This window comes from Aedes aegypti, chromosome 1 (assembly GCF_002204515.2).
Source record: "Aedes aegypti strain LVP_AGWG chromosome 1, AaegL5.0 Primary Assembly, whole genome shotgun sequence".
Taxonomy (NCBI): domain Eukaryota; kingdom Metazoa; phylum Arthropoda; class Insecta; order Diptera; family Culicidae; genus Aedes; species Aedes aegypti.
Genome location: NC_035107.1, coordinates 229,010,017 through 229,036,668, shown reverse-complemented (window position 1 = coordinate 229,036,668; position 26,652 = coordinate 229,010,017). Strand labels below are relative to the sequence as shown.

Below are 26,652 nucleotides of genomic sequence, written 5' to 3'. Positions count from 1 at the left end.
ATATTGCTGTTTGCATTTGAGGTGCAAATCTCAAATAACTGAGCTCCAAATGCGGTAAGACAAAACAATCAAAGGACACCTAGCAACGATTACTCATATCACCGCCAACCTAGCAATGAAAAGCTATCTTTGACATCGGGTTGCTTGTGGAAAATCTTACCGCGTTTGGTGTTCCCGCATTTGATATTTGCATTTCAAACGCACACAGCAATATTTTACAGTTGGATCAAAGCAATCTTTATGGACCGATGCACGAGTTCACTAATTTGACGTTTGAGCGGTGCCGAATTCACTTGTTGCCATGGTCACGTAAATAACACGGCACCGCTCAAACGTCATTCGTGTATCCAGGAGACTGAATCTAAAAAAATACTTCAGATGTTGTATTCTTTTCATATTTTACTGTTTGCAATAATGCTAATTTATTTTAAGTGGATGAAACTGGATTGTAGTCAAATTCACAAACTGAATAGGAATTTCAAACTACTAAATACGAAGTTCCGTCTGGACTTAGATGTACGCCAGTGGTTTTACAAAACCCGAATCGATTTGTCCTTGGTTACGATGGCTTTCTTGAGCGAGCCTATCAAAAGTTGGGTCATTTGACAAAAGAGATTAAGGTATGAGGACGTACGGTCGCTGAGCCATGGATAGCCATGGACCTTAGAAATAAGTAATGCACGAGAGAAGTATATTTCCTTGCAATGATAATTCATTAGCGAAGGCAGCTAGTTTCTCTTTAAAACTCTGAGTTAGCTGCGGTCTCTAGCAAATACTTTTATTTGTATGCACCAGTGATGGAGGCAATAGTAATGGGTTTAAGCAACCCCTCGCCAGAAAATAGCGGAAGCTCGTTTTTCATATCTGAAAACGTCATTAGAAAGCTTTTCTATTCTATTTTACGTAAAAAATATACTTAGAACGATTAAATTACCGTAATCCGGGGTATCATTGATCAGCGGGGTAACATTGATCGGAATGACTCACCTCATGAAAAGTTCGTATTATCATTTATTGATGAAACATTTTCAAATCATGAATAATGCTTCTCTTTCTTATATTCATAAGCTAATAAAAGTTAATATTTTTGTGAAAATTGCGTTTACCTTATGCGTGAATTTGTCAACTTTTCGAAATAATGATTTTAATTGTTAAGGATGACACTACCGAAGATTCATGTCTCACATAAGTTCTGCAAACGATATAAGCAAGCAAAATGTGGTTCTTACTAAAAATGATATCGCCGAAAACGATTCCGTTGTCAAAACTCTTATAAGTATGCTCAATTAGGCAACATTACTGAATTACTGTTAGGAATGTAAAATTCCCTTAGGAAATTGCCTACCTTTAGGCGTATTCCGTGGTTCGAGGTGTTTTTAATTTTAAAATAACTCAAAAAGTAAATGACTTGTAGGCGTTTGGTCTTCATATTCGGCTTCAGGGGCCATGATTTAAGTAAGTAACGACATTTTCAGTATTACCGAACGTTGTTTATATAGGTGATCAATGTTACCCCATATCAACTAAATAAAAAAAATCGCTTGAAACATTTTTTTTAACATGCTTAAATCTTTCAATAAACAAAATACAGTATATAGTCTCGAGCTATGGGTGGCAGTACTTGTTTTAAAAATATAAAACCTGCAACATTTGCATTTTGAAACGAAATATTGAAGAAACATTCAGAAAAATGATCAATGTTACCCCGGATTACGGTACTGATTTTTTTAAAAAAGCTTTTGCTCCATTACTGGAACATGTTCCAGTAATAGTGGTATTTGCTAACTTCTGTTCCTATGATAGTTGTTTACATTGGTTTTCCATTGAAACTCACTATTATAGGAACGCCCCACTATTATTGTTGCAAGGTAGCAAAAAAGTTAAGGTTTTTAATTGTTTTATACTATTTTCTTAATAATTTCCAAGATTTTTTTTATACATATTCATATCATTCTATCTAGGGCCATGTTAGAAAAATACACATAAAAATAAAAATTGCCTATAACACGCTTGAAACCGCACTACCACTATTATTGGTACACACACTACCATTGAATCAGCCACCCTAAATGTATTTTTTCGGTATCTAATGATTGGAAAAAGCGGAAAACGTGCGGTATACAATTCCATTGCACATTGCTTCTGCTCAAAAAGTGTGCGCAATCGCATAAAATCGAGCCGATGTCTTCAGCGGGCCTATTCTTCACAATTCAAAGAATAAGTGTTCTGAAGACACCGACATGATTCAATGCAATCCCACACTTTTAATCGCATTTTCGCACTAATGTAGCCGTTCTTCGCAGTCCAGTAGTGAAAGAAATACACAATAGAATGTAAAATGATTAGTGACGATGTAATCTTGCGCGTTAACTTTAATCCCGTTATCCAATAATTTACTGAAATTTGGGCCCATTGCATATCTTCTGATGAATCCTTATAAATAATTACTTAAAATCAGGCTATGGACATCGATGGAGACACCATCTTCTATGGTAACAGAGGGTTCGATTGGCTTGTCAGATGGAGCGGGCCCGGGACATCCTGTCTACTGAAAATCGCTGCAATTGATATAGGGCATGTTCATAGGCTGCTTAAAATAATAAAAAAATAATTCAAAATTATAGAAAAATGTTTGATGTAAGTATAAAAAATTGAACACGAAGATGTTGTAGCTGCAAAACAAATCAGGTAAATATTAATGGCAGTTCAAACAACACAATAAAATCATTGCCTATCAAGACTTCACTATAAAATCTGTAGGCAAGAAATGTCAAAACCGTATCACCCCTTGTAATTTTATAGTCAGCGTAAAGAGCTGGATAAAACAATGTTCAAAGCAATGCCATGTAGTTTTTGTGGCATGTGGCATCTAGGGAATATGTTTGAAAAGAAACAGTCAATTTTGGATTCACTCAAAGAGTTTCAAAGCGACAACATGTAGTTCGACATAAATTTCATTGGACTGGTATCTATGTTCGAGCAAGAAAAAAAAAAACACGGGATCAGTCTGACTGCTCCTTTCACTTAAAGAAGCAACAAAAACCTCTAGTTCCAGAAGCTGTTTTACTGCAAATCTGAATTTAAATCGACGAATTATATTTAGGATAAAATATACCGTTTTTAATACACTCAAAATTTCAACACCTAAAAAACAGCGCAGTAGCACGTAGCAAATTACTGCTTGCAAACAATATTCTTCAAGCGCATTGATTACCTGTAATTTTGCGAATAATGATTTTCACTTTTCCGCGTTAAGCCTTAAAACTGGTTCTGAAGGTTGGCGGCTTTCCAATTTTACTCCCATTTGACAGCCGCCCTCCACCCATGCTTTCAATAGGTCTTTCCTTCGTTCTTGGGTTGCAGGCACCATGAATTTTCCATGATTTATTTATTTTTCTAGGACTACATTCTCATTTTAAGATGATTATTTGTAAATATTATTTTGTGTGTTTATGGCGATTTTATTCACCAGGATGACAAACAGATGGTATCCTAACTTCGCTATAAAAAGAAGAGTCTTCGCTATACATACCGCCATAATTATAGCAAATTTCATATCCCCTATAACTACACTGTGAAATCATTTTTCCCGCCTTTCGCAGATAATCAACCTGGTCGGTTCCCCTGTTCAGCAAGACGTGGAACTGGCAGCCCTCTATCGCGATTCAACGGCCAACTACGGCGAGCACAAAGTGCTCGGAATTTTGGCCAGCCGTTGGGACGAACCGCACCACAAATTGTGGAAGCGTGAAGCCAAACAGGACGATTCGGCTACGAGCACCACGCCAGCGGGACCCACCGAAGAGCCCGTTATGGAAGACGCCATCTACAACGGTAAGGACAAGGCCATAATCTACATGACCTCGGCTCCGGTGCTGAGCATTAACAGCACCGACGAGGAGAGCATTGTCCTCAACAAGCACACCACCGTGACGTACGATTCTCGCGAGGGCGAAAGCACGCTGATGGTCACTTTCAAGACGGAGGATACCACCAAGGTGAGCAGAAATTTAGTCAAAGATTAAGGCAATTTTTTAATAAGTCGCAATTACAGTGATGTCATGCAAAACATAAGATTTAACTACTAACCGTGATAAACTGTAACAGTTGACTTTATTATGGGCTGCCAAATAATCATAGGAGGAAAGGTAGTATGACTGGAATTTTCGGCTGTTCGCAGGCATTAAATTTTTTTTTGTTGGAATCAATGCTATGGATTGGGGAACAAGAAAATACTTTGGTGCGAGATTGGAAAGTTGTTGCAGGTTTAAATGGGGTTTGGACCACTCCTTATTTTTATCGTTACGATTGCAGATAAATATCTTTCCGTTTTTTTTTCATCCATCAACTATAGCATTATTACCAATTGTACGACGATTAACCTGATTTGATGATGCTTCCTTTCATACTGTTACGAATTTAATAGTCGCTTATATAACATAATCGTCATATTAAACCTGCTCGGTACTATCAATCGTGCGTTATGCTAAGAATATGGGTTCGATTCTACCTTTGGTCCGGAAAACAGCCTTGGGACTCACATGGTTTTTGATCAGTATCCTTGCAAACATTACATTCATTTCTTATGGTGTTCTGCTTAAGGCAACACTATCATCAAAATTTGGTGAAACTAAATTAGGGGCCGTCCATTAACCAAGTGGTAATTTTTTCGGGATTTTCAGACTAACCCCTTCCCCATCAGGGTAATTTGTCAATACACAAATTTTGAAATTTGTATGCCCATGGTCATAGCCTTAAGAATGACGGAAAATACTTAACGAATCTTTCCGTTACGACTACGGGAGAACCCTGTTTGAATCATCCCTGATATTTCTTTTTCTTTTAGATATAACGTTTTCCATCATATTTTTTCAGCAATTATTCAAAGAATTATGAAAGGTTTTTTTATTCCGACGCTCGGTATTTTTTCAGAAAATTCTGCTGGAATTTCTCAGAAAAATAATCTCGCGATTCCTCAAGGTTCTTTTCAGTAATTTTCCGGATAAATATTTCAGAAATTCTTCTGAAGACTCCTGAAATTTCTCCATCAATACCTTTAAAAAAATCCATACATTTATTTGGAAATTCCTTCATGAATTAATTTGGAAATTTCTTCGGGAATCGGTTCTAACATTTCTTTATCTAGGGATTCTTTTGGAAAATCTTCCAGTAATTCATTTGAAAACCGAATCGAAAATATTTCCAGGGATTTCTTCATAAAATATCTTGAAAATATGTCGGGGACAAATTCCAGAAATATCTCCGGGATTTATTTTTCGAAAACTCCTCCACAAGTTCCGCCATATATTTCTATACAGAAATTATTACCAGAACCTTTTCAGGGTTTTCGCCAGGAACCACTTCAAAAATTTCTTCAGGAGATTTTTGCAAGAACTAATCAATATTCCGCGAATTAATCAGCGTTTGCTTCAGAAAACACTTTGATTTTTTTGGGAGTCATTGCAGAAAATTCATCTGGGAGCTCCTCCATGAAACATGTTAGGAATAATTCCATGAATTATTCTAGGAATCCCCCAAGTAACTACATGCTCCAGTAATTTCTCTCAGAGACTCCACAGAGAATCTTTTAAGATATTGCTCCGTAAATTGTTCGAAAAATTGCCTCGGGAAATCCATATGTAATTTCATTTTAGGGCATTTCAGAGCTTAACATTAGAAATTCCTTTGAAGAAATACTCCAGAAGCTCTTTAGGGAATTATTTGCAATTTCATCCGAGAATACTAGGTAATAACGCTGAAGTTCTTATAATTAGTCCAGAAATAATTTCTATAGGAATTGTCCTGCAGAAATCCGGAGCAATCAGAAGAATGTATAGAGAAAATACTGTATTCCGGAGGAACTCCAAGAGGAATTCCCAAACAAATTCATAAAGGAACTCTTAGTGGAATTGCTGGGTTAGCCATTAAGGGAACTCCTGGGTTAGCTTGAGGAGCTTTCAAATGAACTCCAAGCAGATCTTCCGGAAAAAAAATTACTCAGAGAACTTCCGGAAGAACTGCTACAGAAGCTTCCTGATAGATTCCAAGGGGAAACTTCTGGTGGAACTTCTCGATGAACTACCATAAGAATTTTAGGGGAAATTCTGGAAGATCTCCTACAAAAGCTTCCGAAGGAATTCCAGGAGGAACTTCCTGAACTATCATAAGACCTTTTCGAGGAATTTTCGTAGGGACTTCTAGAGAAACTTTCGGAGCTACTCCTTAATTCTTAAGGAAACTTACGAACGAAGCTTTAGAATATATTCGCTTCCAGAACAACTCCTTGGGGAATTAACGGAGGAACCCATTCCAAGAAGTTTCAGATCAACTTTACAGCTACTTTTAGAATAGTTATCTAGAGGAAATCCAAGGAGACCTTTCCGAAGATCACCTGGAGAAACTCCTAGTAAAACTTCCGGATCTCCGTAAAAAATCCGGGGATCTTTAGGAAGAACTTTTACAAGAGCATCCAGAGGAAATTCCTCTAATAAATTTTTTGGTGATCTGCTATAGAAACTTCTGAAGAAACTACTACAGGCAATTCCGTAAGAACTCCAGTAGGAGCTTCCGGATGAACTCCTTCAGGAACTTTCGGAGAAAACATTCCAGGGCATAACGTTAGAAATTCCAGAATTACTCCAGAAGCTCTCTAGGGAATTATTTGCTATTTCATCCAAGAATACTCAGTAATAAGGTTCTCTTTAAAAGTCCAGAAATAATATCTATAGGATTTTTCCTGCACGAAATCTGGAACAATCAGAAGAATTTCTAGAGAAAATACTGGATCACGAAGGAACTCCAAGAGGAATTCCCAAACAAATTCATAAAGGAACTCCTAGTGGGATTGCTGGGTTAGCCATCAAGGGAACTCCTGGGAAATCCTGAAGAGTTTTTGGATTCAAGCAGAATTTCCGAAAAAAAAACTACTCGAAGAACTTCCGGAAGAAATCCAACAGAAGCTTCCTGAGGGATTTCAAACTTATTGATACCGTAATCCGGGGTAACATTGATCATTTTTCTGAATGTTTCTTTAATATTTCGTTTGAAAATGCAAATGTTGCAAATTTTATAGTTTTAAAACAAGTACTGCCACCCATAGCTCGAGACCATATACTGTATTTTGTCAATTGAAAGATTTAAGCATGCTAAAAAAAAATGTTTTAGGCGATTTTTTGAATTATCTGATATGGGGTAACATTGATCACATATATAAACAAAGTTCGGTAATACTAAAAATGTCGATACTTACTTAAACCATGTCCCCTGAAGCCGAATATGAAGGCCAAACGCTTACAAGTCATTTACTTTTTGAGTTATTTTAAAATTAAAAACACCTCGAACCACGGAATACGCCTAAAGGTAGGCAATTTATTAAGGGAATTCTACATTCTTAACAGTAATTCGGTAATGTTGCCTAATTGAGCATACTTATAAAAGTTTTGACAACGGAATCGTTTTCGGCGATTCCATTTTTAGTAAGAATCACATTTTCCTTGCTTATATCGTTTGCGGACTTTGTGTGAGACATGAATCTTCGGTAGTGTCATCCTTAACAATTAAAATCATTATTTCAAAAAGTTCATAAATTTACGTATAAGGTGAACTCAATTTTCTCAAAAACATTAACTTTCATCAGCTCATGAATATAAGAAAGAGAAGCACCATTCATAATTTGGAAATGTTTCATCAATAAATGATAATACGTACTTTTGATGAGATGAGTCATGCCGATCAATGTTTCCCCGCTGATCAATGATACCCCGGATTACGGTACCATAAGAATTTCCAGAACTATCATAAGAATTTTTAGAGGAACTCCTAGCGAAAATTTCGGAGCTACTCCTGGGGAACTGGAGGAGGAGGAAGAATTTCAAGGGGATATTCTAGAGGAATTCTTAAGGAACCTTGCGGACAATGATTTAGAATATACTTTCGTTCATCTCCATACAGCAATCGCTTCACAAAAGAACAACTATGCTCACAATAAACGACAATTTCGTCAGCTCTGAAGAACAATTTGGTTCAACACAAATTGGCAATTTCACCACACTTTCAAAAACAGATACAATTGGCAATTCGCCACCCCAAAGAAAATCGATTATCTTCAACACACGTTTCCATGATCCTCGTCGCCACTTTTATATCCTGCAAATAAAGAATAAAATAATATGTTAATCAGTCCACAGTTCGGGAAGTCTCTCTTCTGCGCCAACTGCAGCCAGTACTTATAGCTCAGAAATACCGTAGGTTTGAACAGATAAAAGGAACCAAGTCAAAAGGCAGAAAAATTAATATCACTTGAGATAGGTAGACATGACAGGCATCTGCCCGGATAGCATCAGTTCGAGAGATCTTCCGCCGCGGGGGAAATCATCGTCGGAGAATATAACTCCTTGGGGAATTAACGGAGGAATCCATTCCAAGAAGATTCCAGAAGAAGTTACGGGATAAACTTTACAGTAACTTCTAGAAGAGGTATGTAGATAAAATCCTAGAAGAACGGAAGATCACATGGAGAAACTACTAGTGAACTTCCGGAAGAAATCCGGGGATCTTTAGGAAGAACTTTTAGTGGAGCTTCTAGAGGAACTACCAGAGGAATTTTCGGGTGAACTGCTATAGGAACGTATGAAAGAACTCCTGCAGGTAATTCCGTAGGAACTCCGGTAGGAACTTCCGGAGGAACTCTTACAGGAACTTCTGATGGAACATCCGTAGGAACTCCTACATAAAAATCCAAAGGAACTCCTACAGGAACTTGCGAAGGGGTTCCTACAAGAATAGGAACTTCCTGAGAAACTCCTACATAAAATTTGGAAGAATTCCTACAGGAATTTCCGGAGGAACATCCGTAGGAACTCTTACAGAAACATCCGAATGAACTCCTACAGAAACTTGCGGAAGAACTCTTCCAGGAACTTGTGGAGGAGTTCCTACAAGGATAGGAACTTCCTGAGAAAATCCTACCAAAACTTTCGGAGGAACTCCTGTAGGAACTTTCGAAGGAACTGCTCCAGGAACTTTAGAAGGAACTTCAGAAAGATATCCTACAAGACTTCCGAAGAAACTCCTACAGGTTATTCTGGAGGAACTCCTACAGGGACTTTCGGAGGAAGTCCTACAAGAACTTCCGGAGGAACATTCGTACGAACTCCTACAGAAACATCCTACAGGAACTTGCGGAGGAACTCTTACAGGAACTTGTGGAGGAATTCCTACAAGAGTAGGAACTTCCTGAGAAACTCCTACAAAAACTTCCGGAGAAACTCCTGTAGGAACTTTCGAAGTAACTTCAGAAGGAACTTAGACAAAAACTTCCTAAGGAACTCCTACAGGTTCTTCAAGAGGAACTCCTACAGGAACTTCCGGATGAACATCCGTAGGAACTCCTACAGGAACTTGTGGAGGAATTCCAACAAGAATAGGCACTTCCTGAGAAACACCTACAAAAACTTCCGGAGGAACTCCTACAGGAACTTCCGGAGGAACATCCGTAGGAAATCCTACAAAAACATTCGAAGGAACTCCCACAGGAACTTGCGGAGGAACTCTTACTGGAACTTGCCGAGTAATTCCTACAAGAATAGGAACTTCCTGAGAAACTCCTACAAAAACTTCGGGAGGAACTTTCGGAGGATATTCTACAAGATCTTCCGGAGGAACTTCTACAGGAACTTCCGGAGGAACTCCTACAGGAACTTCCGGAGGATTTCCTACAGGAACTTCCGGAGGAACTCCTGCAGGAACTTCTGGAGGAACTCTAACAGGAATTTCCGGTCGGGGATGAACCAACTTCGGGCTGAACTTCCCCATAATTAAGAGCCAATCAATCAATCAGGAACTTCCGGAAGAACTCCTACAAGAACTTTCGGAGGAACTTATACAGAACCTTCCGGAGGAATTCCTACAGTAACTTTCGGAGTAACTCCTACAGAAACTTTTACATGAACACCTGGAGGAACTTTTACATGAACTTCTGGTTGTTTTCCATCGCGCGCAGTTCTGACGAAGGCATTTCCTCCGTTGTCCGGACCTTCATTGCCTGTGTTCTCAGCGCCATTCAGGTGTTCGTCGAAGTGCTGCTTCCAGCTTTTGATCGCCTCACGCTCGTCCGTCAAGATGCTCCCATCTTTATCCCTGGACATCTTGGCTCGCGGCACAAAGCTGTTGTAGGATGCGTTGAGCTTCTGATAGAACTAACGTTTTTCTTGAGACCGGCACAGTTGTTCCATCTGCTCGCACTCCATCTCCTTCAGCGGGCGTTTTTTTCTCCCGAAAAATATTGTTCTGCTGTTGCTGTTTCCGTCCATAACGTTCCACGTTGTGCCGGGTCCACGCGCTGCATTCTTTTCCTCCAGAATCTGTCTAAGTACATTCCTCGTCGAACCAATCGACCTCGAGATACTGCGCGTATGCAGCCGCGAAATCCGGTTGCTTAAAGCGCTCTAGGTCATACTGGGTTGGCCGTTAGTACCGTACGTTGTAAACGACGTAATGTTTTGGGCGCAGTTTAACCATCACCAGATACCCAAGTAACACCGAAAACATCTTTCTATTCAACAGATAGTAAATGATGTTGTATAAGTGTATTATATGCGAATACCGTGACAGCTTGTGTGATGTTTAAGTCTTAAATTAGTATCCTCAAAATATAATATGTCCAAACATTGAATCAAAGATTGACAAGCTATCTACGTAAAATTATAGCTCCTTGAACGTTTATATAACTTCATTTGTTTTGTATTCTGTCTTCTAAATATTAATCACAAATAAGCTCTAGAGATGTATTTTAAAATGATCGTCAACAAAATTCAAACATCATCTTGAAGCTACATTGTCATGACCGATTTTTTCTTTTCGACCTTCGCAATTGTTGTTTACTCCCGTTCCCGTCTACCAATGTTCACTTCATAAACGATCTTGCGGTCACAATTAAAGCTTACTATCAGCTGGTAAAAACTCCACAGTTGATAGAAAACTGCATCTTTTTGAAGCATTCTAATGAATAATGACCTGCTGGAGTTTTAACGTTTGGCCAGAACTGCCCTTTCTCAGTTTGTCTCACATTCAAAGATAGAACTTAGCTTCAATCATGTTTTTCTGCAGCCGCATCACTATGGTCCATTTATTTCCCAGCAGTCCGCCAGCAGCCTTGTTAAGTGTTTGGTTTCATTTATTTTTCTGAAAGCCGCAAATCCATCTATGGCTTGCATGATTATTCTCGCTCTCAATGCATTAAAAAATACGAGTTACTGCAATAATTGCGTCCTTCGACTGCAATATTTACAAACAAATATTATTTTGATGTTATGATTGATTTCGGTTCGTTGTAAAGTATGCTCTAATTTAGTTATTTTCGTGTTATAACAACAATCGCAATACATAATAATAACCTATTTGAGAGAAAATTTCAATCATGCTCATAAGGTGTATTATTGATGTCTATTATAAGCTCTTTTATAAACGTCGAATTAGATTGTTGTCAGGACATAAATAGAGCGTTATGATAACAAATATCCAAATTAAAGCTGGACTAGTAGAGTTAGAAAATACATACTACACTACTGGCTAAATATGTTAACCTATGGTAGCAAAGACTTGAGGTAATGGATGCGAACTCGGTGATCTTGATAAGAGACATTATTATAAATATAATGTAACAGGTCAATTTTCAGTTATTTCTTTTTTTTTATTACTTCGGATTTATATCGTACGATGAACCGGTATCTATTTATTGAACAATAAATTTGTGCTGGTAATATAAGCTGTCTAAACATTTTTCAACGGCACTGTAAGCTCGTGCCATATTGTTTTCTTTGTAAACCAAAACAAATATTACGAAAAAACTACAATTCTGACGATTCAGTATTTTCTTTTTTAATTACTTCACTGGCGCATGAATTATGTGAGGGTGAAACAAAAAAGCCGCATTGAAAATATGACTCTTAATTATAACGCATTTGCCCAATGTTCCTGTAATTTGACATATTTATGGGGATCATCGATTTCATCACTTAGAATTTTTGTTTGGGTTTCAGTAGCCATATGAATTCCAAACATTTTGTTTGTCAATTTTCTAGAGTTCACTACGCTAGGCATGTTGTTGGATTCGTTCTAACTTGAGAACATACAAAGTTTGAAATACAAATGTTTTCTGTAAGTTCAATCACTTGCAAATAACTATATTTCAACTAATATAGCTTGCTGTTACAATTGTATTTTCCAAGTCATATCACTTGAAATGACCTCGATACCAACAAAAGCAAGTGGTTGAAATATGCTTGTCTTTTGTGAGTATTTATTACTAACAAAAAACTATATTATAACTAATAAATTTTCTCATTTCAACTGTTGCTTCAATTATGTTGGAAGTACGTTAATAAATTGTGCATTGCACATTTATTTTAGTTCTATGAGTTTGTGTATCTATATGCAAGATGTTATATAAGCCGCCATGTTTTGCGCTTTTTTAGCTATACAAGTGCTTGATATTAAGTCAATAATACAAGAAAAATACAATCGAATATGTTTAGAACGTGAATTTTAAACTTTTATATAGCAAGCTGTGTTACTTGGGTAGTGGTCAGAGTCGATTTAGCGCCACGAGAAGTCCTGACGTCGATAATGTCGGAGAAGTGTCGTCTATCAATCAGAAAGTGATTCTGTCTATTGCGGTGATCTCCAGGTGTATCGGTATGGAAGGCTGTGCTTGGAAGCCGGTTTGCGCTGAACTTTCCAGTAGTCGGTATGAACTTCTCCTCCTGGCCAACCTATACGTTTAGATCTCCTGTGATGATTTTGACGTCATGGCATGGGCAGCTGTCGTATTCGCGTTTGAGATGCGCGTAAAAACCGTCTTTAACGTCATCAGTGCTTCCGGAGTGAGGGCTGTGTACGTTTATTATGCTGAGGTTGAAGAACCGGCCCTTGATCCTCAACCGACCTTGAACTCAACTCCTCAACTTCAGTTGCCAAATCCTGACACCAGCCCCCTAGATTTTCGGAAGACCATTCCCCCTAATAGTTCGGAGGACCATAGTGTACAGTTTAGCTTGGAGTCCTCCTCTGGCATTCGCAGAGCTTTCTTCCTGGTATTACAACAGCTAGTCCATATTGGTACAGCATACAACATTGCAGGATCAAGGGTTTGTTCTTAAGACAATGTTTCGATCTTCTGTTAATATAGATAAAGGCATTTTATGTGTTTGTTACATTTGACTTGAATGCCCTCAATGTGATTTTTGAATGTTAAATTTTTATCTAACATACTAAACTTCATCTGACCAATTTATTGCTGTTTGCATTTGAGGTGCAAATCTCAACTACCGTTTTGATTCATATTACGAACACTTAAGCACTCAGTGAAGTTTAACTTATCAAAAAGCGTATAAAATATATCATTCTGTATGATTCCTCAGCGTCACCGAACTCCTAAACCACTTAACTTTCGGATGGTGGGTGAAGATTTCGATGCCGCAACAAAAAAAAATATTGAAATAAATGGAAATGTGCATACTTTTCATGATTCTTATTCCGGACGCTTCTTCACTTTTGCCGCATATTCCGGACACTTTGATTCGAATTCCAGACAGCTCATGAAAATCATAGTTGGGAATGCCAAATCATCAATTGAAATTACCCAACCACTAGAGAGACGTGTAAGGTAGTTGAACATTCTAAATTTTAATAGATTTCCGTGAAAAATGCTTATCAAAACGAGCCTCGAAAGTGGGAACCTTTGAACGACAAATATTGAAATATTTCGTGTGAAAAGTTTCCCATACGAAGTAGAGTGTCCGGAATTTGAAGCTGTCCGTAATATGAATCAAAACGGTAAACGAGCTTCAAATGCGGTAAGACAAAACAATCAAAGGACACCTAGCAACGATTACTTATATCACCGCCAACCTAGCAATGAAAAGCTATCTTTGACATCGGGTTGTTTGTGGAAAATCTTACCGCGTTTAGTGTTCCTGCATTTGATATTTGCATTTCAAACGCACACAGCAATATTGAAACCCTTTTCATTGAGAAAACATGTCTACTTGAAGGTTTTATGTAAAGAACTTTTGGTTTATGTGGGATTATTATAAGTTGACTTTTGGAAGCATTAGGAGAAATCACCGATTTTTGCAAGTATGAAGAAAAATTATCCATTTTTTTGCAATCTACTACTGGTGACAAACAGGCTTCGTCCTTCGGCGGAAAGGTTTCAATGTTGGGTTGATAATTAATTACTTAGTCATTGAAAATTTTTTTCATATTCTTTTCCCCAGGTAACGCTCAAGTTCCGCTTCGAGATAGACGCCGGCTACTGGAGCATGCCGAAGGTAGATGTCCAGCTGATCGACACTAAAAGTAAAGATACCAGCAAAACGCCCGATACCACTCTGGAAATCAGCGAAGCCGACACCCCGTACGCACCCCTCGGATTCTCCTACTCCTGCTCTAGGCAGCTGGTATTCCGCAATGGATCCACTGTTCTAACACTGGAAAACATTCAGGTGGGTACCCTCATGGAAACGGCATTGCAACACTGAAACTGAATGTGGCGGGTGGCTTAACGTCTTGTCTCACGTTTCGCAAGTTTATCAATCATAGTATTTATAACGAACCGCCAAAACAAGAGCAAAGTCTTCACAATGAAAAGCGTTTGGTATTATTGCGGCACCGCAAACACCTGAAAATTATCACCGCCACCGAAGTGGTGCGTACCTCAAGTGAGTGTGTACTCACCGCAGAGGCGTGGGACGGCTCGACTCAAAAGTGCTACAATTACTGACCGCGCCGCAGCTCCCCAATATGAAGATCTCTGAGAATGGAGGAATCTCGAATTGGGGCAAAGTGGCTTAAAATGCACTCTTTGGATAAAATGTATAATATTGTTCTAAGAACTTTCCTACTATTTAATACCTTTTTTTAATCCTAATTGATTTCTATGATACGTTACCTTGTACACATATACTTTGATATTTTGACTAGTCTTATCTCAACCTTTAAAAAAATGAATATTTTACTTCAAAGATAGGCTGTTTTCCTGCAAATATGTTTGATTCGTCAATAAGAAATAGTTATCTGATGTGTTACATTACAAGTATCAAGCAAAACTTTGTTATTTCTCCGTAAAATGCAATTGAGTTTAAGCTGCCATCTTAAATCATCTTCCTCTACTCCAAACGGCGAGAAGTGTGGTGGCGCAATGTAAAGTCATTTCAGAGACTGAAAACAGATACGCCGTCATTTCACTTTCAAATCGTCTCTTCTTCAGGTGGATGACACTCGAGTAGGTGTTTCGAACGGGTCATGTAGTAGAAGAGAGTCTCGAAATGGTACTACTGCTGTGAAGATGTGCCTCAGGCGGCCAAGTGGTCGCATATGGGGGTAATCTGTGGCAGAGGGTCAGTAGTGTCGATTAGGCGATGCTGATTTGAATACTATTCGAATACTGATTGGATGGCTTGGGGAACGGTGTTGGGTGACAATCGAGCGATTGAAAACAGGTTTGCGCTGATAGGTAAAGTGCAATCGCCGTTCGAGAAAGTTTTGATGAAATTTCTGGGGTCAAAGATCTAGACACAAATTTCGATTTTGTGATAAATTTGATTGGTTGTGGGTTCGTGTTCAGAATCCCCTCAGGATTCTTGTTCAGAATCCTCTCAGGATTCTTGTTCAGGATCGTCTCAGGATCGTCTCAGAATTCTTGTTCAGAATCCTCTCAGGATTCCTGTTCAAAATCCTCACAGGATTCTTGTTCGAAATCCTTTCAGAATTCTTGTTCAGAATCCCCTCAGGAATCTTTTTCAGAATCCTCTCAGAATCCTCTCAAAATTCTTGTTCAGAATTTTCTCAGGATTCTTGTTCAGAATCCTCTCAGGATTCTTGTTCAGAATCCTCTCAGAATACTTGTTCAGAATCCTCTCAGGATTCTTTTTCAAAATCCTCTCAGGATTCTTTTTCAAAATCCTCTCAGGATTCTTGTTTAGAATCCTCTCAGGATTCTTGATCAAAATCCTCTCAAGATTCTTATTCGAAATTCTCTCAGGATTCTTGTTCAGAATCCTCTCAGGATTCTTGTTCAGAATCTTCTCAGGATTCTTGTTCAGAATCCTCTCAGGATTCTTGTTCAGAATCCTCTCAGAATTCTTGTTCAGAATCCTCTCAGGATTTATGTTCAGAATCCACTCAGGATTCTTGTTCAGATTCTTCTCAGGATTCTTGTTCAGAATCCTCTCAGAATTCTTGTTCAGAATCCTCTCAGGATTCTTGTTCAGAATCTTCTCAGGATTCTTGTTCAGATTCTTCTCAGGATTCTTGTTCAGAATCTTCTCAGAATTCTTGTTCAGAATCCTCTCAGGATTTATGTTCAGAATCCACTCAGGATTCTTTTTCAGAATCCTCTCAGGATTCTTGATTAGAATCCTCTCAGAATTCTTGTTCAGAATCCTCTCAGGATTCTTGTTCAAAATCCTCTCAAGATTATTGTTCGAAATTCTCTCAGGATTCTTGTTCAGAATCCTCTCAATATTATTGTTCAGAATCCTCTCAGGATTCTTGTTCAGATTCTTCACAGGATTCTTGTTCAGAATCTTCTCAGGATTCTTGTTCAGATTCTTCTCAGGATTCTTGTTCAGAATCCTCTCAGAATTCTTGTTCAGAATCCTCTCAGGATTTTTGTACAGAATCCTCTCAGGATTCTTGTTCAAAATCCTCTCAGAATTCTTGATCAGAATCCTCTCAGGATTCTTGTTCAAAATCCTCTCAAGATTATTGCTCGAAATTCTCTCAGGATTCTTGTTCAGAATCCTCTCAATATTATTGTTCAGAATCCTCTCAGGATTCTTGTTCAGAATCTTCTCAGGATTCTTGTTCAGCATCATCTCAGTATTCTTGTTCAGAATCCTCTCAGGATTCGTGTTCAAAATCCTCTCAAGATTATTGTTCGAAATTCTCTCAGGATTCTTGTTCAGAAACCTTTCTTTGTTCGGAATCATCTAATGATTCTTGTTCAGAATCCTCTCAGGATTCTTGTTCAGAATCCTTTCGGGATTCTTGTTCAGAATCCTTTCAGGATTCTTGTTCAGAATCCTTTCAGGATTCTTGTTCAGATTCTTCTCAGGATTCTTGTTCAAAATCCTCTCAGAATTCTTGTTCAAAATCCTCTCAGGATTCTGGTTCAGAATCCTATCAGGATTCTTGTTCAGAATCCTCTCAGGATTCTTGTTCAGAATCCTCTCAGGATTCTTGTTCAGAATCCTTTCAGGATTCTTATTCAGAATCCTCTCAGGATTCTATTCAAAATCCTCTCAGGATTCTATTCAGAATCCTCTCAGGATTCTATTCAGAATCCTCTCAGGATTCTATTCAGAATCCTCTCAGGATTCTTATTCAGAATCCTCTCAGGATTCTTTTTCAAAATCCTTTCAGGATTCTTGTTCAAAATCCTCTCAAGATTCTTGTTCTAAATTCTTTCAGGATTTTTGTTCAGAACCTTCTCAATATTATTGTTCAGAATCTTCTCAGGATTCTTGTTCAGATTCTTCTCAGGATTCTTGTTCAGAATCCTCTCAATATTCTTGTTCAGAATCCTCTCAGAATTCTTGTTCAGAATCTTCTCAGGATTCTTGTTCAGAATTCTCTCAGGATTCTTGTTCAGAATTCTCTCAGGATTCTTGTTCAGAATCCTCTAAGGATTCTTGTTCAGAATCCTCTAAGGATTCTTGTTCAGAATCCTCTAAGGATTCTTGTGCAGAATCCTCTCAGGATTCTTTTTCAAAATCCTCTCAGCATTCTTGTTCAGAATCCTCTAAGGATTATTGTTCAAAATCCTCTCAAGATTTTTGTTCAGAATTTTCTCAGGATTCTTGTTCAGAATCCTCTCGGGATTCTTGTGCGGAATCCTCTCAGGAATCTTGTTCAGATTCCTCTCAAGATTATTTTTCAGAATTCTCTCAGGTTTATTGTTCAGAATCCTCTCAAGATTCTTGTTCAGAATCCTCTGAGGATTTTTGTTCAGAATCCTCTCAGAATTCTTGTTCAGAATTCTCTCAGGATTCTTGTTCAGAATCCTTTCGGGATTCTTGTTCAGAATCCTTTCAGGATTCTTGTTCAGAATCCTTTCAGGATTCTTGTTCAGATTCTTCTCAGGATTCTTGTTCAAAATCCTCTCAGGATTCTTGTTCAAAATCCTCTCAGGATTCTGGTTCAGAATCCTATCAGGATTCTTGTTCAGAATTCTCTCAGGATTCTTGTTCAGATTCTTCTCAGGATTCTTGTTCAGAATCCTCTCAATATTCTTGTTCAGAATCCTCTCAGAATTCTCTCAGGATTCTTGTTCAGAATCCTCTAAGGATTCTTGTTCAGAATCCTCTAAGGATTCTTGTGCAGAATCCTCTCAATATTCTTTTTCAAAATCCTCTCAGCATTCTTGTTCAGAATCCTCTAAGGATTATTGTTCAAAATCCTCTCAAGATTTTTGTTCAGAATTTTCTCAGGATTCTTGTTCAGAATCCTCTCAGGATTCTTGTGCGGAATCCTCTCAGGAATCTTGTTCAGAATCCTCTCAATATTATTGTTCAGAATCCTCTCAGGATTCTTGTTCAGACTCTTCACAGGATTCAGAATCTTCTCAGGATTCTTGTTCAGATTCTTCTCAGGATTCTTGTTCAGAATCCTCTCAGAATTCTTGTTCAGAATCCTCTCAGGATTTTTGTTCAGAATCCTCTCAGGATTCTTGTGCAGAATCCCCTCAGAATACTTGTTCAGAATCCTCTCAGGATTCTTGTGCGGAATCCTCTCAGGAATCTTGTTCAGAATCCTCTCAATATTATTGTTCAGAATCTTCTCAGGATTCTTGTTCAGACTCTTCACAGGATTCAGAATCTTCTCAGGATTCTTGTTCAGATTCTTCTCAGGATTCTTTTTCAGAATCCTCTCAGGATTCTTGATTAGAATCCTCTCAGAATTCTTGTTCAGAATCCTCTCAGGATTCTTGTTCAAAATCCTCTCAAGATTATTGTTCGAAATTCTCTCAGGATTCTTGTTCAGAATCCTCTCAATATTATTGTTCAGAATCCTCTCAGGATTCTTGTTCAGATTCTTCACAGGATTCTTGTTCAGAATCTTCTCAGGATTCTTGTTCAGATTCTTCTCAGGATTCTTGTTCAGAATCCTCTCAGAATTCTTGTTCAGAATCCTCTCAGGATTTTTGTACAGAATCCTCTCAGGATTCTTGTTCAAAATCCTCTCAGGATTCTTGATCAGAATCCTCTCAGGATTCTTGTTCAAAATCCTCTCAAGATTATTGCTCGAAATTCTCTCAGGATTCTTGTTCAGAATCCTCTCAATATTATTGTTCAGAATCCTCTCAGGATTCTTGTTCAGAATCTTCTCAGGATTCTTGTTCAGCATCATCTCAGTATTCTTGTTCAGAATTCTCTCAGGATTCGTGTTCAAAATCCTCTCAAGATTATTGTTCGAAATTCTCTCAGGATTCTTGTTCAGAAACCTTTCTTTGTTCGGAATCATCTAATGATTCTTGTTCAGAATCCTCTCAGGATTCTTGTTCAGAATCCTTTCGGGATTCTTGTTCAGAATCCTTTCAGGATTCTTGTTCAGAATCCTTTCAGGATTCTTGTTCAGATTCTTCTCAGGATTCTTGTTCAAAATCCTCTCAGAATTCTTGTTCAAAATCCTCTCAGGATTCTGGTTCAGAATCCTATCAGGATTCTTGTTCAGAATCCTCTCAGGATTCTTGTTCAGAATCCTCTCAGGATTCTTGTTCAGAATCCTTTCAGGATTCTTATTCAGAATCCTCTCAGGATTCTATTCAGAATCCTCTCAGGATTCTTATTCAGAATCCTCTCAGGATTCTTTTTCAAAATCCTTTCAGGATTCTTGTTCAAAATCCTCTCAAGATTCTTGTTCTAAATTCTTTCAGGATTTTTGTTCAGAACCTTCTCAATATTATTGTTCAGAATCTTCTCAGGATTCTTGTTCAGATTCTTCTCAGGATTCTTGTTCAGAATCCTCTCAATATTCTTGTTCAGAATCCTCTCAGAATTCTTGTTCAGAATCTTCTCAGGATTCTTGTTCAGAATTCTCTCAGGATTCTTGTTCAGAATTCTCTCAGGATTCTTGTTCAGAATCCTCTAAGGATTCTTGTTCAGAATCCTCTAAGGATTCTTGTTCAGAATCCTCTAAGGATTCTTGTGCAGAATCCTCTCAGGATTCTTTTTCAAAATCCTCTCAGCATTCTTGTTCAGAATCCTCTAAGGATTATTGTTCAAAATCCTCTCAAGATTTTTGTTCAGAATTTTCTCAGGATTCTTGTTCAGAATCCTCTCTGGATTCTTGTGCGGAATCCTCTCAGGAATCTTGTTCAGATTCCTCTCAAGATTATTTTTCAGAATTCTCTCAGGTTTATTGTTCAGAATCCTCTCAAGATTCTTGTTCAGAATCCTCTGAGGATTTTTGTTCAGAATCCTCTCAGAATTCTTGTTCAGAATTCTCTCAGGATTCTTGTTCAGAATCCTTTCGGGATTCTTGTTCAGAATCCTTTCAGGATTCTTGTTCAGAATCCTTTCAGGATTCTTGTTCAGATTCTTCTCAGGATTCTTGTTCAAAATCCTCTCAGGATTCTGGTTCAGAATCCTATCAGGATTCTTGTTCAGAATTCTCTCAGGATTCTTGTTCAGATTCTTCTCAGGATTCTTGTTCAGAATCCTCTCAATATTCTTGTTCAGAATCCTCTCAGAATTCTCTCAGGATTCTTGTTCAGAATCCTCTCAGGATTCTTGTTCAGAATCCTCTAAGGATTCTTGTGCAGAATCCTCTCAATATTCTTTTTCAAAATCCTCTCAGCATTCTTGTTCAGAATCCTCTAAGGATTATTGTTCAAAATCCTCTCAAGATTTTTGTTCAGAATTTTCTCAGGATTCTTGTTCAGAATCCTCTCAGGATTCTTGTGCGGAATCCTCTCAGGAATCTTGTTCAGAATCCTCTCAATATTATTGTTCAGAATCCTCTCAGGATTCTTGTTCAGACTCTTCACAGGATTCAGAATCTTCTCAGGATTCTTGTTCAGATTCTTCTCAGGATTCTTGTTCAGAATCCTCTCAGAATTCTTGTTCAGAATCCTCTCAGGATTTTGTTCAGAATCCTCTCAGGATTCTTGTGCAGAATCCCCTCAGAATACTTGTTCAGAATCCTCTCAGGATTCTTGATCAAAATCCTCTCAAGATTCTTGTTCGAAATTCTCTCAGGATTCTTGTTCAGAATCCTCTCAGGATTTTTGTTCAGAATCTTCTCAGGATTCTTGTTCAGATTCTTCTCAGGATTCTTGTTCAGAATCTTCTCAGAATTCTTGTTCAGAATCCTCTCAGGATTTATGTTCAGAATCCACTCAGGATTCTTTTTCAGAATCCTCTCAGGATTCTTGATTAGAATCCTCTCAGAATTCTTGTTCAGAATCCTCTCAGGATTCTTGTTCAAAATCCTCTCAAGATTATTGTTCGAAATTCTCTCAGGATTCTTGTTCAGAATCCTCTCAATATTATTGTTCAGAATCCTCTCAGGATTCTTGTTCAGATTCTTCACAGGATTCTTGTTCAGAATCTTCTCAGGATTCTTGTTCAGATTCTTCTCAGGATTCTTGTTCAGAATCCTCTCAGAATTCTTGTTCAGAATCCTCTCAGGATTTTTGTACAGAATCCTCTCAGGATTCTTGTTCAAAATCCTCTCAGGATTCTTGATCAGAATCCTCTCAGGATTCTTGTTCAAAATCCTCTCAAGATTATTGCTCGAAATTCTCTCAGGATTCTTGTTCAGAAACCTTTCTTTGTTCGGAATCATCTAATGATTCTTGTTCAGAATCCTCTCAGGATTCTTGTTCAGAATCCTTTCGGGATTCTTGTTCAGAATCCTTTCAGGATTCTTGTTCAGAATCCCTTCAGGATTCTTGTTCAGATTCTTCTCAGGATTCTTGTTCAAAATCCTCTCAGAATTCTTGTTCAAAATCCTCTCAGGATTCTGGTTCAGAATCCTATCAGGATTCTTGTTCAGAATCCTCTCAGGATTCTTGTTCAGAATCCTCTCAGGATTCTTGTTCAGAATCCTCTCAGGATTCTTGTTCAGAATCCTCTCAGGATTCTTGTTCAGAATCCTTTCAGGATTCTTATTCAGAATCCTCTCAGGATTCTATTCAGAATCCTCTCAGGATTCTTATTCAGAATCCTCTCAGGATTCTTATTCAGAATCCTCTCAGGATTCTTTTTCAAAATCCTCTCAGGATTCTTGTTCAAAATCCTCTCAAGATTCTTGTTCTAAATTCTTTCAGGATTTTTGTTCAGAACCTTCTCAATATTATTGATCAGAATCTTCTCAGGATTCTTGTTCAGATTCTTCTCAGGATTCTTGTTCAGAATCCTCTTAATATTCTTGTTCAGAATCCTCTCAGAATTCTTGTTCAGAATCTTCTCAGGATTCTTGTTCAGAATTCTCTCAGGATTCTTGTTCAGAATTCTCTCAGGATTCTTGTTCAGAATCCTCTAAGGATTCTTGTTCAGAATCCTCTAAGGATTCTTGTTCAGAATCCTCTAAGGATTCTTGTGCAGAATCCTCTCAGGATTCTTTTTCAAAATCCTCTCAGCATTCTTGTTCAGAATCCTCTAAGGATTATTGTTCAAAATCCTCTCAAGATTTTTGTTCAGAATTTTCTCAGGATTCTTGTTCAGAATCCTCTCGGGATTCTTGTGCGGAATCCTCTCAGGAATCTTGTTCAGATTCCTCTCAAGATTATTTTTCAGAATTCTCTCAGGTTTATTGTTCAGAATCCTCTCAAGATTCTTGTTCAGAATCCTCTGAGGATTTTTGTTCAGAATCCTCTCAGAATTCTTGTTCAGAATTCTCTCAGGATTCTTGTTCAGAATCCTTTCGGGATTCTTGTTCAGAATCCTTTCAGGATTCTTGTTCAGAATCCTTTCAGGATTCTTGTTCAGATTCTTCTCAGGATTCTTGTTCAAAATCCTCTCAGGATTCTTGTTCAAAATCCTCTCAGGATTCTGGTTCAGAATCCTATCAGGATTCTTGTTCAGAATTCTCTCAGGATTCTTGTTCAGATTCTTCTCAGGATTCTTGTTCAGAATCCTCTCAATATTCTTGTTCAGAATCCTCTCAGAATTCTCTCAGGATTCTTGTTCAGAATCCTCTAAGGATTCTTGTTCAGAATCCTCTAAGGATTCTTGTGCAGAATCCTCTAAGGATTCTTGTGCAGAATCCTCTCAATATTCTTTTTCAAAATCCTCTCAGCATTCTTGTTCTGAATCCTCTAAGGATTATTGTTCAAAATCCTCTCAAGATTTTTGTTCAGAATTTTCTCAGGATTCTTGTTCAGAATCCTCTCAGGATTCTTGTGCGGAATCCTCTCAGGAATCTTGTTCAGATTCCTCTCAAGATTATTTTTCAGAATTCTCTCAGGTTTATTGTTCAGAATCCTCTCAAGATTCTTGTTCAGAATCCTCTGAGGATTTTTGTTCAGAATCCTCTCAGAATTCTTGTTCAGAATTCTCTCAGGATTCTTGTTCAGAATCCTCTCAGGAATCTTGTTCAGAATCCTCTCAGGATTCTTGATCTGCTTGTACAACAACTGCTGACATTTACAGACTTCCAACTAGGAAAAAATAACACAGGAAAACTAGAGACAAAACCATCAGCTCCACAATCATCTATGCTTAGATGTCTTATTTACATGCAATAATTGAGATTTTCCTCACAATTAAAACCAAAACTCAAACAAACCGTCGTCAATTTTCTCTTCGACGACGTACCTAACTCGAATGACGTAAATCTCCAAACACCATCTCGCCATGTAATACCATTTCGACGTGCCCAAAACACGGGTACTCACCGAAGTCGTTTCTCAGTCAGATTTACTAATTTAGGCCCTTCGTGTTGCTACTAGCATCTTCCCATCTATTACTTATGCATAAGTCATCAAACTACAACCTAAACATACTCAGCCGACACACACACGCAACGAGATTGCACCCATCACAAGCGCTAAGAAGTCTAACTCGCTAGTAACCCAAAGTCTACAGAAGACTTCGGCGACGACGACTCCGACTCACGCAAGCTTTTCTGCGTCTAAAACCAAGCATGCAAAGTCCATGTTCACAAACAAGCACACCCATTCAAGTCAACCTAATAGGCGCCGCCGGCATCAAAAAGGGTGCCATAAACATTCACTGATCATCTAATATGCACGTGTAGGTCTCTGAAGGCAGAAGCAACCCCCCAACCCGAAGATCGAGAGTGCACATCACCCCAAACTAGAGTAGATGCACCGGTTTTGGTTAGCTTAGGAATAAATTATATGGACTGTCCTGTATTCACAAATTGCATGTTATATGAAAGCTTACAATCGCTTTATTAGTATCATTCAAAACATTTCATTTCTAATATCTAGGTGTTCTGTGTTAGACAACATTATCATTCTAATTTGGTAACACAAAATTAAGCTTTCATTAACATTAAGTTAACAACATTACATTTCATTTGTCGTAGCAGTTTAGAATTTTTACTGATGAGTTTATTTCACCTGATTATAGGAGAAAAAAAGTTTTCAATTTACTTAACCAGATAGCCGTAGCGGTAAACGCGCAGTTATTCAGCAAGACCAAGCTGAGGGTCGTGGGTTCGAATCCCACCGGTCGAGGATCTTTTCGGATTGGAAATTTTCAAAATTTTATTTTGAATTTTCTGCAGAGCTTTCTTCCTGATATTACAACAGCTAGTCCATATTAGTGTAGCATAAAACATGGCTGGCCTGAAAATTTGTTTGAAAATCAAAAGCTCGTTCTTAAGACAAAGTTTTAATTTTCTAATAACAAGGGGAAATAGACATTTTACATGTTTATTACATTTGGCTTGGATGCCTCCAATGTGATTTTTGAAAGTTAAATTTTTATCTAGCATGAGCCCTAGATACTTAACTCTATCTGACTAATTTATTGGAAATCCCTCTCATCGTAACAATATGTCTACTTGAAGGTTTGAAATAAAGAGCTTTTGGTTTATGTAGGAATATTATTAGTTGAGTTTTGGAAGCATTAGGAGAAATCTTCCATTTTTATAGAAAAAATATCCAAACTTTTTTGCAATCTACTACAGATGACACGTAGGTTTCGTTTTTTAGTGGAGAGGCCCATGTCATCCGCAAACAAAAAAGCTTACAATCAATGATAATAAATCTTCGAGTGGGACGACTACTGATAGTAACCGGTGCTTCTACCCTACGTGAAAATTGTTGCATACGCGCGAGATTACCAAATACGTATGTACCGATGACGCGTATGACACGCAGTGCCATCTCGCTGTCTGACACTTTAACTTGCGAGCTGCCAGAAGCAACATAACATCAGATAATGGAGTATCGTTAGACTGCCAGAGGGATGATCGCCCTCCCTCACGAAATCTCAGGTTGATCCAGTTGGTCTTGTACGAATGGTGATACCTTCAACCTAATCATGTCGGCTTTCTTCAATCCGCTACCTTCGTGCCGTGGCACTCGATGTTTTACAAACGCATGCCATGAAGAAACAATGTTTAAAACTAATTCGACTCAAATTTTTGCCGTGCCTTAAAAATTGCAAGCCTATTTCGATTTCATTGGCTTTTTGGTTCGGAAAAAGGGCAATACATGAAATAATATATCAATCTAACACAACTTTATTTAACCACACAAGGATCCGAAAATTGGTTGAAAAATAAGTTACTGTTGTATACCGTCAAGCTATTTGTCGATATAAATAATAATACATTAACACTCTCATCAGCACTCCTGAAAACCCATTTAGCTTCCTATTTTTAGAGGACTTGGTGCTGTCTCTAATAAAAACTCGTATATTTTCGATCCAAGGCACAACTTGACGCTCAAACGACTTACCTATAATTGAGCGATATTCTTTGATATTTGCTTACACTGGTTTCTCTTTACAGGAGCTCATAAGTAATTCGTTTAAAGATTTGCACTCCCTACTCACACAGTTTCGTAACACGATCAAATCGTGTTTTGATCTGGACCTATGGTAATGCCTGCAATTATTCGACATCCAACTGCTCGTTCATCATTCATGTGGCTTTCATTCATCCATGACGAACTCTTTAATTTGCACATCAACGGTATAGCCGCAAAATTTCAGAGCTCCCGGCGGTTAGCGCGTTACAATCGAACAATTTATAAAACGAATTCCTATTTTGGAAAACAAAAAAAACTGTATTATGCAACTTATGTTGTTCCTCCGCATTCCACAGTGTTTTATTTGGTCGACTTCGTGCGTTCTTTGAATAGCGTTTAAGGTGATTATAAAACAAAGCCAAACTTTGAATTTTCAAGTGCACAAGACGAGAGAATCCGACAACAGCTCGCGTTGAAAACCAATCAAATTGCTTGCTTGCTGGTGTTGACCAACGGGACAGATTTTCAACGCGGAGCGCTGTTTGGTTCTCAAGTCTTGTGCTCTTGAAAATTTGAGGTGTGGCTTTGTTCTATAATCACCTTAACCTTTGATTTTTGCGACATGGTTCGTTCGAAGATGTTTCTAGATAAATCAAAGCGTATCTTTTGTCACAAAACTTGTTGTTATTGTGTGAATCAAT

At 38.1% G+C, this 26,652-nt stretch overlaps 1 protein-coding gene across 1 annotated transcript in view; it reads left to right on the top strand.

Moving 5' to 3' along the window:
* LOC5580171 overlaps positions 1–26,652 on the top strand; it is a 42,999-nt gene that overhangs the window by 5,102 nt on the left and 11,245 nt on the right. The window contains exons 2-3 of the mRNA XM_001655530.2: positions 3,603–3,998; positions 14,277–14,504. Coding sequence (XP_001655580.2) covers positions 3,603–3,998; positions 14,277–14,504 — 624 coding nt within the window. The remainder of the gene's footprint in view (positions 1–3,602; positions 3,999–14,276; positions 14,505–26,652) is intronic.